The sequence below is a fragment of the Hemicordylus capensis genome, chromosome 4 (assembly GCF_027244095.1).
Source record: "Hemicordylus capensis ecotype Gifberg chromosome 4, rHemCap1.1.pri, whole genome shotgun sequence".
In the NCBI taxonomy this organism is placed as follows: domain Eukaryota; kingdom Metazoa; phylum Chordata; class Lepidosauria; order Squamata; family Cordylidae; genus Hemicordylus; species Hemicordylus capensis.
This window is the reverse complement of record NC_069660.1, coordinates 274,964,105-274,983,286: the sequence shown is the minus strand read 5'-3', so window position 1 is coordinate 274,983,286 and position 19,182 is coordinate 274,964,105. Positions and strand designations below refer to the sequence as shown.

Genomic DNA, 19,182 nt, shown 5'->3' with positions numbered 1-19,182 from the left:
TCGGAGCTAACGGCCGCGGAGGGATCTTCCCGCTCGCTGCCCAGGTGCTGCGGCAGCATGGAAGCCTCCGATAGGGACCCCTGAAGGAGTTCCTCTGCGTGCGATCTGTCCATAAGGACAATGAATGAACAGCAAGGCAGAAAACAAAAAATATAACAATTTGGTGCTCCAATTAGAAACAAATCCAAAGTAAAAGATCAATTTGCGGCCAGAACCAATTTGGAGTCAAATAGAGAAACGACTCTCTTCCCCCCCTTGCACACCGTCAGGACAAAATAGCAACACGAATACAGATAAGAAAGGTAAGAAACGGAATAGGACAAGGCTAACAATATAGAGAAAAACTTGCCGAATACAGAGCTCTCTCAAAAACAGTCTAATCTCGAGCGAGACAGAACTGGAACTGGGAGGCTGATACGCCCACAAAGAGTCACATGTCCAGTTCTGTCTCGAGCATGCTCACTGCATAACCCGTTCCTGAGGCTCTCCTACCACCGGGGAAAATAGCCTCTTATGTGTCAATCTCAAATTTTTCACTTTCATGGACATGCATGGACTTTAAGAAATGAAGCAAGAATGACATGAAATACTAAGAGTAGGGCTACATGTACTGTGTGCTAATATATATCAACATTTTCCACCAAGAAAAGCCAATTCCCACAATCCTTGCTTATTAATTAAGCATACACTTTTAGTCTGAATAATTTATTCAGCTTCTGCAAGTCCTGGGAAGGAGCTGTGAGCTCCACAGGGCACTGAAATGCTGCTTCCTGGAAGTCCTACTAAGACAACCCTCTTGCAGATGTTGGCCTACAACTCCCATCATCCCATCTCTGGCTTGAGATTTCACCATGCACTGCCCGTCATGGTAACCTGAAGGACTAGAAATGTATAAAATGTTTTACCAAGATATTCAACTGTACAAATCAGTACCAAACATAAGCAGCTTTTTTTCCCAACATAAGCAGAGAAATTCAGCTGCACACAGGACTGTTTGCTATCTATACTTTGAATTTTAAAGTAGCATTGGAAGTAAGCCCCCCAAAGTAATCCAGCTATTTTTAAGAAGTGTACTTATCTGCTGCTGGGGTTACTGCTGGTGTTTTTCACCAGGTCTTTGCTGGCAGCACCACTTTGGCTGGAAGCATGGAGAACGTTCCCAGTGACCAGCTCCTGCCAGTCACATTTCTCCCACCCCTCTAGAGCATGCCAGGAAATGAGCCTACATCATGTGTTAAGGTTGTTCCTGGCACATTCTAGAGAAAAAGAAATGGAGACTGGCAAGAGCCAGCATTGGGCAATTCTCTCAGCACCTCAGGCATTATTAAAGTCACTGTTGGGTTGATTTGATTTAATTTAAATCACGATTTAAAGTTAGTTAGTTAACTAGTCAGGAAGATTCTATTTAATCATCTATTTAATTAATTCTATTTAACGATTGATGTAGGTTTCATTTTTAGAAGGTAGGCACACACTTCTCATAATGCTGTTTCATTCGGACAACCAGGCCTTGCATTTTGTTGTTGCACTGTTTGCATTTTGCATGTATGACTTTCTTACCCACAGGTACAAGAACTTCATTAAAATATTCCCAAATCAGGTCTTTTTTTTACAGCCTCCTGCCATAATAGGCATTTCCCTTCTACAATGGAGAATGCAGTTGGAAAAAGTTTCCTCAGGATTGCATGATTATGTTCTGTTCACTTTGGGTTTCACTTTCTATTATCCTTTCCTCCCCATCCTGTGCATTTTTATCCAGACTCTTCCTCCTTGCTCAGATCTACACCATCTCCTCAAATCATCTATTCATTCATTGACCTTCTTTGTCTTTGCACTTCTAAGTGGTGGGGGGCGGAGAGAAGGGCTTGACTGTGTGTGCACTGCATGTACACCACCTGCAGAATGTGACTGATCAGGCCTATTATCTCTCATCCTCATATACTGCTGTTAACATGTTCCCAGAATATAATTATGATTAATATTCATGATATCTTTGACTAGGTTCTTTATGAATTTTTTTTTAATCATTTAAAAAAAAACAACTGATGTATTTTTAAAAATCAATTTTTATCAACCCTGCTGCTCAGACAACTTTATTTTTTTTTTTTAAACAGTGCCTGACAAATTCCAGGTTTCCAATGGCAACTGAGTGAGTAGTTAAAGACATGGCCAATTTAAAATCACAACCTAATTTTTGCTATCCTGATCACTTTGTCTGCAAACTGGTGTGTGAATCAGGGATGAAGCCAGTAAATGATTGTTCAAGCAATAACACATCAAAGTTCTGCCTGCTCACCTGGACAACTGAGCTAGATAAACTTATGGTCTGGCACTTTCCTATGTACCAGTGAAGGAAGTAGGATGACCTTTTTCTTCTTCTTCTTTTTTAAAGGGAATCAAGAAGCCATGGAAATACTTCTGTTGGTTACATAGGAAGCCGCCATATACTGAGTCAGACCATTGGTCTATCTAGCTCACTACTGTCTTCACAGACTGGCAGCGGCTTCTCCAAGGTTGCAAGCAGGAATATCTCTCAGCCCTATCTTGGAAAAGCCAGGGAGGGAACTTGGAACCTTCTGCTCTTCCCAGAGCGGCTCCATCCCCTGAGGGGAATATCTTACAGCGCTCACACTTCTAGTCTCCCTTTCATATGCAACCAGGGCAGACCATGCTTAGCTAAGGGGACAAGTCATGCTTGCTACCACAAGACCAGCTCTCCTCTCCATCATCCATAGTCACAATGGCTAATAGCCAGGGATGATGGAAGTTGTAGGCCAACTTCTTTTATCCCACTAAAATGGATTAGAGTTCCAAGTCCAGTACACCAAAGAGAAAGCTTTCAGAGCAGCTAAAAAGAATTGGCAAGTAGGGAGATCTCCCTTAATGACACTTGTCATGATCTTTACTACCTTCAGAATGGCAGCAACAGCCTAAATGGTCTTGGTTTAATCCATCTAAGGATAATTTACAGTGATGCCTCTATTGTAGTGGTGTCAAACTGCAACCCTCTTGCAGATGTTGGCCTACAACTTCCATCATCCCTGGCTATTGGCCATTGTGACTATGGATGATGGAAGCTGTAGGCCAACAACAGCTGAAAGGCCGCAGTTTGACATCCCTGGTCTGTTAAAACAAGCCAACTGCTCTGGGCATTAAGACCAAATACCAAATTTCTTCAATCTGAACAAGCTTACTGCTGTGAACAAATTGGCTACCACATATAGGACTATTTCAGATGCAGTGATAAAGCATGGCTTAGCATCAGTGTTTCCTCTAAGGCATGCATGTGTGCGTGCTACACATTTTTTGATGTCTGCTCAATTAATTTAAGCTCCCAATCAGGCTGAATCAGGAAGGTCCCACAGTAAATGCATGTGCACGCACCCTGCCACCCAGAACAAAACTCATTCCGCACACAGATGAAAAAGATTATACACTGTTTAGCACAATGCAGGGCTGGACTGGGGGCACAGAGAGGGTGATGGAATTTATGTGGGGAGGGCACTGGGTTTTGAGCAGAATGGGTGCTTAAGGGTGGGAGCATTCACTGCTGCTGAGTGTGGTGGGGCATACCGGGAATATGCCCCGTTGCCCTGTAGGCCAGTCTGAACCTGGCACTATGTGACTGAACTGCAGGCTTGAACATTCCCACCCGTCCCCTAACACACAGAGGATGTGCATGAATTGTTTTGGCAGGGCCGGAGCAGTACCTTTAAGCTCGAGTAAAACTTGTCCTTATATGCTCTCCACCACCCCATTGCATTTCTTGGTGCGGCGCTGTGCCACTCAGAAGTCCACACGCGGCAGCATCCATGTCCATGCAGCACCACAGCCACATATGGACTTCTGAGCAGCGCAGCGCCACACTAGGAAATATGGTCGGATAGCGGAGGAACAGGTAAGAACTGGTTTTGCTCAAGCTTAAAGGTACTGCTCCCCTGCAAAATGATTTGGCGTGTCCCTACTAGATACTAAATCGATTAGTGCACATCCCTATCCCACACACACTTTAGCTTTCACTAAGAGTAAATGGCAGTTACACACTGGATACCAACTTTGACAACTGCTTCTTAATTAGTGCCATAAAAAGCCAGATGCTATTCTGGCTTGTTCTGACTGTAGTTTGTTAAACAACAGTTTCCTCCACCCCAAGGATTGTGGTTTGTTCTAGAACAGATGCTTTCACTCCCTTTCATATGCACAAGAAGGGAAGAGTGGGGAGCACCCAAGTCCATGGCTCTCAAGCTTATTAACATAGCACTAAACCAGAGCTGCACAACTGTGGCCCTCCTGCAGTTGGACAACTCCCATCATCCCCAACAGAGTGGCCAATAGTCACGGAAGATGCAAGTTGGGGGAAGGGGGAGAGAGACACAGACAGACACACCAACACACACCAACCAGGGACTTCTGTATGGGGTGGTACAGAAATGTACTAACTAAAATAGTCCAACAACAGCTTGGGGGGGGGGCACTTGTGCAGTCCTGCACTAAATCATGGGTCAGCATGACATCTGAAACAGGCTTTTCCCAACTCCTTCAGAGTAATTCTCTTGTTTCTCAGCAGCAGCTCCACATGACTCTAAAGCAGGGCTACTCAACTCTGGCCCTCCAGCTGTTTTTGGACTACAGCTCCTAGCATCCCTAGCAACAGTGCCAGTAATAAAAAAGGATGGAAATTGTAGGTCAACATCTCCAGGAGTGCCAGAGTTGAGTAGCTCTGTTTTACAGTTTCAGAATAAAGGCTATAAGGTTCAGTTACCATGCCTGGTAGCCTTATTCTCAAGATGCAGAGGATCCCGGGTAGGAATACTACTGCTGCTATGTAGTGGCTGATTAATACATGACATGCAGCTGTCTTTTCCCCATTTCTGGAGACAAGGGGAAGGATACAATCCAAGCATGTCACAGGCTACTTGGGAAGCTGCTAGCTTCTGAAGTACCAGAGGAACAAATACAGCAGAAATTAGCAGTATCAAGTGCTCTGACACATCCTTGGAAAGTATTCTTTCCCCTCACTTCTAGGGAGAAAGCAAGAATAGGGAGGCACAGCAGCCAGACCGTTTCTAACTAGGAGACAAAATAAAATGCCCAGACAGTCACTGGCCTCTAGCTCAGGTTCAGAGAAGATGGCCAGAAGCTGTGTATTAGGCTGCCTCTTTCTTCCTACCTCAGAACTATAGTGTTGGACTCTCCCACTGCAGTCTCCAAAATTTTATTTATTTAACAAGCGTTAAATAAACAAACATGCCTCTCTGGGTGGTTTACAATTAAAATCATTTAAATGTTAAAATAATTAAAAACCTAACATTACAAGTATTAAAAACTATAAATCTAATTAAAAGCCTGGGTGAATAAATATGTCTTCAGTACCTTTTTAGAAGTTGCCAAAGATGTGGAGGCTCTTATTTCAGCAGGGAGTGCATTCCAAAGCCTCAAAATGTAACCTCATTTAACACAAACCTGAACTGTGGAGGAGGAGCTCCACCCATTTCTATCTTCCAGGAAGCAGTACAGTAAGCCTAGAATGAAGCTGATCTGGTCAGCTGAGGGCAATTCTGACTTCAGGCAATTAGACAATATAGGAAATGAGGTGAAGCAGAAAAACAGCTTCCTAAATTGCCCCACATTTTGCCACATTTCTGTCTTAGTCCAGCCCTACCACAGAATAACCACCCTACTATCCAGCCTGTGTCTTTGCACTTGCTGAGAAACAGAAACTGAAAGCCCAGAAGTTTCCAAAACCAAGATCTAGAAGTGTTTGCCACTACTAGGATGACTAGAGCCATTTTCATGAAGTGAAACTGAATGCCTGTTTGATTAGTAAGTAACTCAGTGTGTGAGTGACAGAGAATAATTAATTCATTTATAGAAGACCAAGTGCTGGTGTTGTATGTCTGTGATGAGATTCAATTTTAACTATGTTATGTTTTGCATGAGAATTTGAGTTTTTAAAAATCCAATTTAAATTTTATAAAGTCAGATTTAAATTGAGAACTGTTAACATGGTAATATTGCACCATTCATGTGTGTAACTACTGCCTGAATTTGTTAATGTTTCTGATCAAGAGGGCTGCAGCTTTTGTCATTTCCTGGACAGAGAAAAAAGCTAGGTCTGAGGATGAAAGGCAATATTGATTTTTTGTGGCAATGTGAACTGTCAGTAGTCGAGGAAGCACTAGAACCTTTGTAAAGCTACTATTTCAATCATTTACACAAACTGAAAGCTAGCACATTTGAAGTGAAGTGAAGACCCTACAAACTTGGTTATGCCATGTGCTTAATCTCACTGAAATTGCCACTTAAAACAGAGAGTTTGTCTTAGCCTGTCCAGCCACTTTGGCATAAGTTATTAGAATACACATTTATCTGCCAAATAAAAACAATTATGTATGTAGCCAAAGTGTTTGAGCAGTGGATAACCATGGGTAAATTGTTGCTCTCTCAATGTAGTGGCAAACTGCAATGTATATTGCATCTTCTCATTCAACAACCTTTACAACACTTAGTTAAAAGCAAGAATGCTTCATTTCCTTCTGCAGTAACAAATACTCAGTTTTCAATTACTTTTAAAAACTAGCTGCTTATCCCCAGCCTCACTCTGAAATAGCTGCATGATCTCATACTGTAAAAACCCAAGAAAGACCCATTTAAAAAGCTTTAGCATTTCAAAATTTAAGTAATGATTTTACTGGCACAGGAGAAGGAAAGCTTGATACAGAAAAATAGCTTCCTATAAACTGTAACTTTAGCTACAGTTTGTTGTACCAGTAAAGCCCCTTGCGAGAGTTTTGCATGGGACCAAATTACATCTGGACTTTAACCTCTTACAAGGAGCAAAGATGTTCCAGACAAATGATTAACTATTTACTAACATTGACATTAAATGTGCCCAAGGATGCTAGTATTTACCTGCTTCTTCTTTGATAAACTGCAAGTCTTCATCTGGGTACTGGACTGACGTCTGGGTAGCTGAGCATTCTTCTAACGTTTCTTCATTATTGGGTGGTATATTGTAAACAAATCTTTTTGCAGTTTGGTTTTTCCTTCTTCCTTTTCCAGGTTCTTGAAGCGACTGTCCTTGTGAACTCATATCATTCCATACAAAAACTTTTCCCTCACCTTGAGATTCATTTTCAGCCATTTCAGGCGAGCTGTCCTGGACCCAATCATTAATTTGGTAGTTTTCAGATTGACCCTCATCAATGCAGTAGCCATCATTTTCAGTTTTTATACTGCTTGCCAAGTTAGTAAGATTTCGTGTTGCCCAAAAACTAGCAACTTTCTGATCCCTTGAAGATAATCCATCCCTATTAACAGACCTTCTATTGTAATCCACAACTACAGCTTCTGGGGCTTCCGACTTAATGCTTATATTTAAGGCATCTTTGATAAAATTGCGACAGGATTGGACAACCTCTGTCATTTGAAGGTAGCTGGCCACTGACATCACTTCAATAGCATTCTGGCTTGTAAGCACAAGGTTACCGGAATATAGGAAGTCCAAGATGACAGAGAAGCCTTGAACAGCAACAACATCCAAGTAGGTAACAGTGGTTTGGTTACGGTTTTCTTTGTTTGTAAAGCAATACAGAGTCTTGAAGAAACGGCTGCCTGCAACCAGGATGTTTTTGTGAGCTCTGAAGACCCTTCCACTCACTACAATATTGACATCACAAAGAATGCCCTTCTTTCTCTGTTCATTTAATTCTTGCAATAGTTGATAGCAGTAAGAGTTCTCATTTGGCCTAATATTGTAATCACAATCTCTCTCATTAGCCAATTCCGATGGCATTTCAGAATCCTGTAATTAAAGAGAAATAAACAATTTAGCATGTACGAATAGAACTTTTTAATTTTAACTCCTTTTGTTTCAAGTTTCCCAACATCCCAATTAAAAGGAATATTTTATTGTTTTGCCAAGACTACTGCACCATACCTACTTCTTTGCAAACATAAAAGTTCCAGGCCTGCTCAACTTAGGCCCCCCAGCTGTTTTTGGACTACAACTCCCATAATTCTCAGCCACAGCAGCCAATAGCCAGGGATTATGGGAATTGTAGGCCAACATCTGCAGGAGGACAGAAGTTGAGCAGGCCTGCATAAAACAGTCCCACCTCATACACATGCATACCAAGGCTATTCAGCTATATTGCATCTTTTTAAAAAACCTATTGCAGAGTTTGTTCCCAACTGGATTATAGCTGCTTTTTCTAAGACAATGATATTTTATTGAGGCTACAACTGTTGTAAAGCTTGGGGTTTCCAATTGCACTGGGACACAGCCACTGTGCCCTTTCTGTACTATAAACCTGCATTCTCCAAATAATGCTATATAAATATCACTCCAAGTCTAAGGCTGAGAGTGAATGTTGCTTTTCTGTAGAGAACACAGCATTAAGTTTCAAGGAGTGGCCTTCCATCTCCTGCTCTATTCCAAGATTCCAATACAATTTCACTGGCCCTCCTCCGTGCATACTTTATTACCCAACTAACCAGTAAGGGAAGCAAACAGGAAGAGATGCTCTAGTGCAAAGCCTATTAAGAGACTGCTTTTGTTCTTTCTAGCTTAGGGCCTATATCTAGGACTACCTCGCCCCATCTTCAAACCTACAACTCTAAGGTAGAAAGGAACACAAGAGGTATCCCGTGCTACCTGCACATTAAACTACTCAGAAGTTCCCATTATCTAAGCCTTTCACAAACAAAGTTAGCTGGGAACATGCTGCTGCTGTCTCAAGAGATTCTCTTTGGATAATCCTCTCTTCCTCTGTACTGCTGATTTACAACCTTGAACCTTCCCTTTCTCAATCAGCTTTGATTACAGCTAGGAAGAGACTTTCTGGGCATAGTCTACATTGAATGAGTACTAAGTAGCTTGTCCCTTTGTCTAAGATGCACATGCAAAGTGCACACTCAACACCACCACACAACCTCCAGTCTTCAACTGCACAGAACCAATAATCAGGGAGGAGAATTAGTCTTGTGGTAGCAAGCATGACTTGTCCCCTTAGTTAAGCAGGGTCTGCCCTGGTTGCATATGAATGGGAGACTACATGTGAGCACTGTAAAATGTTCGCCTGAGGGGATGGGGCCACTCTAGGAAGAGCATCTAGTTTCCTCCCTGGCATCTCCAAAATAGGGCTGAGAGAGAATCCTGTCTGAAACCATGGAGAAGCTGCTGGCAGTCTGTGCAGACAATACTGAGCTAGATGGACCAATGGTCTGACTCGGTATAAGGCAGCTTCCTATGTTACAGCTTTACCCTTGACTGTATTGACCACACTCTTCTTGATGCCCTTCCTTTTGTACTTAGCAGAACTAGAACCATCAAACTCTGTTCTTGTGCAAGTGGACAGAAAAAGAGGAATAATAGTGATATACATGCCAGTTTGGCACACACCTAAAGGCTACTACTAGTTGCCAGAGACAACTTGAGGATGCCACAGAGAGTTGTATCCAGTTTCATGTGTGTCATACTCATTTTCCACCTAAATCTGTCCTTAGAAAAAGCTGTGAACAATTGCCATCAGGAGATATTGGCAATTGTAGCAGCACTGAATTGCTACACTGGTATAAAACCAAACTGAATCAGATTCCCAACCACTTTTTTTTTTTTTGTAACAAATGACCAGTTCATCTACTGATTATTTTATTATATTGTAGGTTAGAGAGAGTGTATTCTATTACAGTTGTGATAGGATCCAATTAAAAACATTTCTGTCTTTAGACAAAATAAGCAAATTATTTGGTCATTTGACACACTATTTTACACTAACAATTAAATCCCAAATTTGGATCAGATCCACAGTGCCACTTTATTTCTGCCTACACATGGAAGTATATACTGAGTTTTGCTGGCTTCACCATCCCAGCTACAGCTACTCCCATCATATGCCATTAATGAAGATCTTCTAACCTTAAGAAATGACTTTTCAGGTGGTTTAAGGGACTGCAGCTATGGAGAGAAGGGAGAAAAGCTCCATTGTGCACATAGTACAATGCAAGTGGTTCTTTTGATCCAAGTCTTTGTATTTAGGAGAACTATTAAGACTTCAATATTCATTTCACTGTATTACTGAACTTAAAGATCTTATGCAATGGCCATTGTTCAGTAGAAATTGCTCCATATGATATTACAGAACATGATGGGGGGGCACAATTATTGCCTAGTATCAGTTTAATGCAGTTCAGTAACTGCAAAAGCGAACTGAAGTTAAAGAAATTCCTAACTTGGTTTAACAGTTATGCTGAACTCTGTTGCAGGTAAGACCATCGTTTGGTTTAAATTTAAGACCACCCACTTTATAATTAGTGACCCAAACAGATAACATGATTTGGAGTTATTAAAAAGATCTGCAGCACCTTAAATTGTTGCCTATATATTTAAATCACAGGATAACTTTACAAATTGCTTTTGCAATATGTAAATTAGAAGTGGATAGAAGCACCTTAACAAGCAGCTGCTACACATGCAGATGTTAAGTGCCCTTGTCCCAAACAAAATTAAATAGAGGCAGTCTTTTCCCCAGTTTGTGTTTATAGCTAGCAGTCAGTCACTGTGCTCTGGAAACCAAATACAGTGGCCCCTCGACTTACGAACTACTCAACATAAGTATTTTTCGAGTTACAAACGGCAGTTTTAGATCCGGTTTTAGATGCGGTTTTTTCGACTTACAAATTTTTAGATGGGGTTTCCTCGACTTACGAATTTTACATGCGGTTTCCTTGACTTGCCTGCCTGTTTACTGCCTGTTTATTCTTGAAAAGAAATGTTCCTGTGCAGTTTGCAAGCCTTACTGGGGGTCTGGGTCTCTTTTCTAGGCTCCGGAACGCATTAATCCGTTCCCAATGCATTCCTATGGGAAACCGCTTTTCGACTTACGAACTTTTCGACTTACAAATGTGCATTCGGAACGGATTAATTTCGTAAGTAGAGGGACCACTGTATAGCTTTATCTGTAACTGATTTAGGCGCAACACTGCCCAATTACCAAGCCAGGTTAAGAGCTTCTTCAATCTGTTTTAAAAGGTTAGTAGAAGCTATAGTTATGCCCATGGTGACTTACAACTGCATTATAGTTAATAATGAGAAAACAGGGTGCAAGCATAAGGATAGTAGACTCTTCAACTGCCAAGCCATGGTCTGGTTACAGGGTATCCTTGCATCTGAACCACACTGTTCTGCATGAGAACATTGATAGAACAGATCAAGATTTACCCAATTGCTAATATTCTTGCAAATAATGGTAAGTCAGCAGAAGGAAGAATTTTGGTTAGGTATGTTGCTATAATTGGGCATATTCCAAACTTTGACAGAAGATTAAATATCGCCTTTGCTTTTACAGTTCAAAATAAACTGTCCTTTTTATTCAGTATTAAGGCAACTAATCAATATATGTACGTTTTTTTAAAAAGAGAATGTCATCAATATTATCAATATTAACCTCAATATTATTTTCTATTGCAAGGCAGAACACTTAAGATACATCATACTCGCACCTGGAATATTTTCAGACCCAGCTACAAATGTTTATTTGTGATGACATTAGTCTTTGTCAGCAAAAAGTGTGGAAGTCACTGCTGAAGTCACTAGAATTCGTTATTTGGGAAGTTACTGTTCCCATCAGTTGTTGCAGTACCCTAACAAACTCAGGTTTATACAAGGCGCAGCTATAGAGCATAAGTATACCCCATCATGTCCTTCTAGAGCATGGCATAGACTATGAAACTCAGACTGAGAAGACTCTATATCCCTTGTATCAATATCTAGAGCATGAATGCCCTCTATTAGAAGTATGCAGAACAACAATATATAAAGTTCTACTTTTGTTCTTAGCTTTCCATGTGCTAAAACACAAGGTTTAAATTCTAGCAGTTTCACATGTATTTTTGCATCTGTTTTTTCCTTAAGACTCAGTTTGAGGAAAACAGAAACCAAAAGGGATTCTTCTGCTACCTGTGTTAACCAGGATTTGGATAAAGTGTTCTGTATTTCAAGAAGTGTTAGGCTTTTTAAGACTTCAAAGCTAAGTTTCTAGATGCCCGCAAGGTTTTGCAGATTTTGCTTGCTCTTATGTAAATCAATCCCAAGCAGGCCAATTCACAGACAGCATTGTGAACCTTATGTCCTGGAAATATTTAACTCTTAAGCAGTGTTTCCTCTAACCGGGATTCCTAGATGTTTTTGACTACAACTCCCATAATCCCCTAGCAAAGGCTATTGCAGTTGGGGATGCTGGGAGTTGTGCAGCTGGGGATGCTGGGAGTTGTTGTAGTCATCAACATCTGGGAATCCCTGTTAGAGGGAATACTGCTCTTAAGTAAAATGTTATTTATAAAATTTACAAGTTCTCAACACCATCCAATTGGCTGGTAGCCATTTAGTTTCCAATTTTAAGAATTTCAGCTTCCAGAATGGGCACAAAGCATACAGCATGCCACATGCTCTCTTCCCTAACCCTTTTATATGCCATTGTGCTATTCAAGCATCTCGCTTTCCAGACACAGCACTTCTGCTACAATTCTGGGTTTCTATCTATACAAAAACAGCCAGAGGTAGCAACAACAACAAAGAAAAACCATCAACAGAATACACAAGTTCTACAAGAAAATGCAAAGACTATTTCATAGTGAAGATGTAGCCTGTTCCCCAAAGGTGTGAAATATAAAATGTAGCAATGGAAGAATCAGTTAGCTTAACAACCTAATCCCCAAACTGATCTGCAAGCACAAACCCATGAGACTGAAGAACACCACACAAAATCTATTTTAGGGATCCTTATACAGAACAGTGAGATCAGCTTCCTGTTCCTACTACATCCCACATGCTCAGTTGCACAGGATATCAGTTAGTATACTGTAAAGGCACTGTATACAACACAAGCATTTTATATTACTTAGTATGGCACAAGGCAAACAATACTGGAAGTTAACAGCTGTTCATACACACACACACAAGAAAATGAAGTTTACGTTTCATTTCTGGGAATGAAATTTCCTCCCAGAGACATCTGGGAATTATCACCCTAAGGATCATCCTAAAGGAAATATGCAGAAACCATTTAAAAGCAAATCAGAAGAAAGCAGTGGAGACCATGATGCAAGATGACTTTTCATATCATCTATGATACTGCAAAGTACAAAGTAACTTGAAACCATCTTTTCCCTCCACCCACAAAGCTCTCAGTGCTCTGGCAACTATGAAACATAAGGGAATTTGAGCAGCATCGCTGTTAAGTCTGGAGGATACACTTTGCACAATACTCCTTTTTTAAATTAATCTCCCACATACCCATTATTAAACTTGGTCTCAAGTTCACACATTGGACAGAGATTTCAGCCAATTTTTAAGTTAATATGAATTCAGTCACTAATGAATCAGAGGGGAAGGTTTTTATGCTAAAAAAAAAACCCTTTCTTTGCCCTGAGAGGAAGGCATGAAAGAAGCCACCCAGGCCAGGGGAGAGCATAACATCAGCCCCCATAGAGACCAGCTCTGGCCTGTGAAGACTGTTGGGGCAGCCCCACCCTCCACCTTCCCCAGACCAGTGTGCCCTGAGAGGAAGGCAAGAAAGGATGCACCCAGGCTAGGGAGCTCTTATGCTCAGCTCTTGAAAAGACCAACAGCTTGAGACAACGTTTTATTAATCTTTTGTTATTTGCTTCTTTTTCTTTTTATATTGTAAACCGCTTTGGGTGTCTTTGTCAAGGCAGAAATGTGGTATAAAATGTAGTAAACAAACAATATAATAATAGTAATAGTAATAATAACTATTATTATAGTTATTATTAATAATACAAACTAAAGTAGCCTAGGATGCTTGAAAACAAGGTTCTCAATATGGCCTTTAAACACGAAAGTCTTGAGAAGAGTCTTGAAGAAACATTTATTCCAATAATTAATATGCTCTGCAGTGACTAACTACTCAAGATAGCCAACTATGGCACAAGTAGTGGTAATCTGTGATATGCCAGTATCAATAGTAGAGATCCAGAAATTTTGACCAGCCTCAGAATCCAGCCAAAAACCTGTGGTAGCCATGACTCTGCCCTAGAAGGGTGCGAGCCTGAACCTCACATTATGCTGAGCCTCCAAAGCACATTGCAGAGTCAGTGCTGATATCAGATTCCTCTATCTCCAAGTTCACAAGTGTGGAGTTGTCCTTATCCCCCTGTTTTGACATTCTCTCTGAAGTATAACCCCAAATGGAATATTCCTCCCTCCCCAATTCTTGAGCTTGGAACTCAAGCCCCAGCCTGCTGCTTCTTCTTCCCAGGCAGCCATTTCCTCCCTTCCCACCCTTAAGGTACTGAGCACATGAGCGACCACCTCTTTTTTTCCATAGAAAGTATCTGTGTTATATACTTGTATTAATACTGATCTGGGACCATAATAAAGATCTTATCTAACTATTTGTGGAGCACTGATCAAGAAGGTTAGTGGTCCTCGTTATAACAGAGTTAGACATACACTTCTGCTTACCTCTCTAGTGCTGTACAGCTGGCCAACCCATGAAATAAAGCATAAGTGCTGACAGGGGAAGGTGTTGAGAGAATGCAAATGGGGTAGGCAACCTTTGACACCCCAGCTGCTGGAAGACTACAACTCCCATCATTTTCAGAGATAATAACTTGTGACTAGGGATGATGAAAGTTCTAGTTCAGCAACAGGTAGAGTGCGAAAGGTTGCCTACACCTATCCCCTCATAACCTTGGACTTAATCTGTTCAACACATGTTAAGGTGGACCTACATTCAGACAAAATATTAGATCTGGATGTTGAACCTCAAATATAAGTATCTATGGAAGTCCCTATTGGAACTTGGGCCAAATCACTGGTCATAAACTAGTTAACACTCTCCAGACATGGAACATTCCCTGCAACTTATCCCTGTGAAAATATAAGGTACAAATGTGTCTTTTATTAACAACCCGTAAGTTATGGATATGGAAACATACAACTTGTATGTTAGTGGTGCAATTCACATGTATAGCATATTTGCATACTACAACCTATGCCTGGAAAAGATGTGATTCACCTGTTCTGAACGTGCCTCAGTTGTAGCTGTAGATTAGGGATTGCAGACATTTTGAGCTCAAAACATTCCAATTTGAAATGACCATTTCAAAAGTTTTGAACTCAGAACATTCAATCAAATTTATTTGAATGATAAGCCAACCAAGGAGATCACAAACCAATTGGAAGCCAGTGCCAAAACCAGTCAGCAATGGTGCTTGTGAGGGGGCCGCAGAGGAGGAGAGGAGCCCGCCCCCCCCTTGGATTCCCAACGTCATGGCAGAGGTAGCCAATCGGTGGGAGGTGCCAGGGTGGGGATAGGGGAACCCTTAGCAGAGCCTTCTCTCTCCAGTCTCAGCATGGGTCTCCAGGGGGGACCTAAGTGGGGAGAGTACAGGGAAGAAAGCTTCTTGCAAGCAGGATGCAGGGGGTGGGTGCTGCAGAGAAGCCAAGGGAGCAAAGGGCTTCTCTAGAAACTGGCATGAGCTCTTCCCGCCAGTCTAGCATCCTCCTCCTGCTCTCTGGAACTCCTGTTCATTAGAAGATGAACCCATTTGCCTTCCCGTTATAGATTCCCAGGAGGCCAGGAATGGGCAAGAACAGCCCTCCCAAATGGCGCTTGGAACATTCGGAATGTTTCGAGCTCGTTTCACCAAAACAACTGGCTCAAACATTCAGGGCATTTTCATTCTGTTCTAAGCTCAGAACAGAACGCAAATCCTATTCTGTGCACATCCCTACTGTAGATCCTACCCACATCAGATATCAAATTCAATGGATCCTGATTGAACTTGGGATGCAGATGCACATCTTATCAGCTGCACTTGCATATCCCTTGCTGGATTAGTTAATCTTTCACTACCTACCTCAAAAGATTGCTGTGAAGCTGGAAGTGTTGAATCAAGTTCATTGGAAAGTACGTTCTACCACATTACTAGTAGAACATGCATTCTTTCAATGCAGAAAATCATGCAGACAAGTTAATCATCTGCAAACACCCTGGTTTTCAGATGTGGAAGTGATGTGTAGTTCATTTCAGTATCATTTTTATGGCTGAAGAACTTTTTGTAATGATGCTTAACAAATTGTGCATTAGAAACAGAAAAACCACTTGCAACTACAAAAGCCATAAATCAGGACTTTTGATAATGTACAACATGAACTATCTACTATCGGAGACTAGAAAATGTTTCAAGTGTATACAGTAAATGAAGTTTGCAGCCCTACATGACATGTATAAAACCGTACAAAACTCATTTTAGTTCCACTAATATCCCACAGAACCACTCTGGTTAAGGGAATGAAAGCAACTTGAAACATCCTCAACTAGATTACTTTAACAATTTATTCAGAAGCTGCACACTAAGGGGAGAGAGAGAAGTTATACCTTTTAACACACCCTCCTACCTATTTACATTTTACTTCAGCACCACCTACACTGTTCCCTTGTGCTTATTCAAGTTTCCAGGCATTGGTTGTAGTGTGTGAATGTTACACGTGAACCGCATGACTAACACACAAGTTGTTGTCCGTTTCCAGAACCAGAATGTATGGGTTGTTACCCAAAGGCACATTCATACCTAATATTCCCACATGTTTAAGTTGCTGGGGCTATTACAGGTTTGGAGTGTTAGTTCAGCCTTTCCAACATAGGAGAGACAGATCAGTGAAAATCGAGAAAGCAACGATCTTACAAAGACATCATTAATGGCACCACAAACAATTAAGAGGTTATGTGGCCACAGTTAAAGCTTCTAGACAAAGCTATAGGAGAAGTCTGCCTGAAAACAGAAGGCAGAGTAATCTGCTTACTAGAGACAGAAGGTGAGCCGGGAGTGTAATGGGCCGTCAAGCCCTGGCGGTGGGAGAGCAGAAGCCATTTAAAGCAGCTCACGCACGTGGGCACGCTGCTTGGCAAGAGGCTTCTTCCCGTGGGAGGGAGAACACCCTCCGAGTCCGCTCCCCCTTGGCTCACTGCCCCCTCCCTCCGCCAACGCCCCTGCGTCGACCAGAGTGTTCCCCTTCCTCCCCCGATCCTACTGACCTGCTCAGCAGTGACAGGCTCGTTGAGTCGGTGCTCTGCCGAGACACCGTGCCGGAGGACCAGGGTTCGTTTGTAGTTGCGAGTGCCCTTGCAGAGCTCGTCGTGGCCCCCGCCGCTGCTGTTGCTGCCACCGTCCGTGGAGGCGGCGGCGGCGCACCAGGCGCAGGACATGAGCCCGGTCTGCTGGCAGTACTGCAGCCATGGGAACTCCTTGAGCCAGGCGCTCTGGAAGGCGACGTGCAGCTTCTGCAGAAGGGACTTGGGCCGGGCCGCCAGCGGGAAGTGTGGGACGCTCTCCCCCTCCCCCGCGCCTACGCTGCTGACCTCCGCCTCGTCCCCCCCGGACCGCCTGCTGCTGCTGCAGCTGCCGCCCTCGGCGCCGCTGCCATCGCCCAGGCTGCCCCCCTCGCCGTCCTCCTCGTCCTCGCTGCTGTCGCTCAGCGACCCCCCGTCCTGCACCAGCTCCTTCCCCTCCAGCAGGCCCTCCAGCTCCAGCTCCTCCTCCTCCGCGCCACCCCGCCCGTTCAACGGCCGACGCGGCCAGGCCGCCCCCGCCACCTCGCAGCCATTGTTCGACGACGACGAGCCCCCGCCGCGGAAGGCCAAGGTCCGGCGGTTCCTCTCGGCGAACATGGGGGCGGCGGCGGCGGCGACGACAGTGACGGCCGCCACTGAGTCCGGAGGAGGGGAAGTGGGCAACAGCAGGAGCTCCTTCCCGGCGCCGGCCGTGGTCTCCAGCTCGGCCACCTCGAGCTCCACCGTCTCCAGCTCCACTTCCTCCTCCACCCCTTGGCCGTTTAGCTGCTCGACCTCCTGACGGGCCCAGGCCTCGCTCGGACCGCTGCCACCCCCAGCCCCGCCGCTGCCGTTCGCCGTCGGGCCTCCTCCCACGGCCGTGGCGGCGCTGACCAGGCCGCTCCCCCGGAACGCCAAGGTCCTACGGTTCATCTCGGCGAACATAGCGGGCGAGCGCGCGCGCGCCCCCCGTCCGCCTCGCTCGCTCGCTCCCTCCCCCCCCTCGCGCCCCCCTCCCCCGCCTCGCGGCCAACCGTCCCCCTTCCTATCCGACCGCTATGACGGGCAAAGGTGGGGGAGGAGGCTGCAAAACCAACTACCCGGCCAGACAGCACTCGCCAGTCAGCCGGCCCGCTGAGGGAAGAAGAATTTTAAAAAGGAGAATAGAAGGAAAACCAACGAATCCGATGTCCTTGCCCTGGCCTGTGTCGTTGACGCCTCGACTGCTCCCCCACAATAGATCCGGCTCAGCCAGCAGAAGCAGCAGCCCTTCCGCCCCACCAGGCCCTAGCCCAGGTCGAATGGCAAATGAACAACGGACTGCGCCCACAATGCACTGGGGCAGCAGCCGCCGACGCCGCGGGGGAGGGGAGGGGAGTGGGGAGAGAGAGCGCGCGAGGGAGAGGGAGGGGGCCGCGGGGAGGAGCCCGAACAGCTGGCGAGTGTCAGGTTGTGGTGCGCGCTCACGCCGTGCGCGTCCGTGGAGCTGTCCCTCCTGCTCGTCTCGGCAGGACTTTCTGCGTGCGACCCTCCGCGCTCGCGCTGTGTCCCCCTCCCCACCCGCCACCGCCTCCCGACTTTTTCCGTCCCGAAAGATACACGACGCGGTTTTCTCCGCCCCTCATTAAGGAGCCACTTTGCGCTCCACCCTCCGGAGCCCATAATCATGTCCCCCCCCCCTCCCCTCCGCTTTGACATCATCGCCCTGAAGCACCTAGAAGTGGACATCTTGAGTCCCACCTCAGCACGACTCTTTTCTTCTTCCTCCTCCCCTTCCTCAAGATCCGCCGCCGCCACACCCCGTTTCTCCCCCACACTCCAGCCCCTGAGGACACCGAAACCTTTCACAACAACACGGCTCGCTGAAGCCCTTTCAGCACCCCGCCCTGAGCAAAAAAAAAAAAAATAGAGGCTGCCCCCCCCTTACATACAAACACACACACACACAGTGGCTAATCTCCTTCCCCTCGGAGCGCACCACGTGGCCACTTCGGCACCCCCTCGTGCGTCCTTGAACTGGGGTGCCCGCCAAAGCAGCCCCACTGGCTGGGCGGTGCATTCAGAGAAAGGGTGCCCGTGGGCTACGGCGGCGACGCGCTGGCCG

The 19,182-nt window shown here is 44.4% G+C and overlaps 1 protein-coding gene across 2 annotated transcripts in view; it reads right to left on the bottom strand.

The window, feature by feature from the left end:
• The window catches only part of ZBTB10 (zinc finger and BTB domain containing 10), a 43,797-nt gene extending 25,013 nt beyond the window's left edge, over window positions 1-18,784 (bottom strand). Inside the window, exons 1-2 of one of the 2 annotated variants that reach the window (XM_053246748.1) lie at window positions 17,064-18,784; window positions 6,913-7,804 (exon numbers count right to left, since the gene is read on the bottom strand). In XM_053246748.1, coding sequence (XP_053102723.1) covers window positions 6,913-7,804; window positions 17,064-18,023 — 1,852 coding nt within the window. In that variant the 5' untranslated portion in view covers window positions 18,024-18,784. The remainder of the gene's footprint in view (window positions 1-6,912; window positions 7,805-17,063) is intronic. The other variant, XM_053246747.1, reaches the window with a different exon arrangement.
• Window positions 18,785-19,182: the final 398 nt, after the last annotated feature.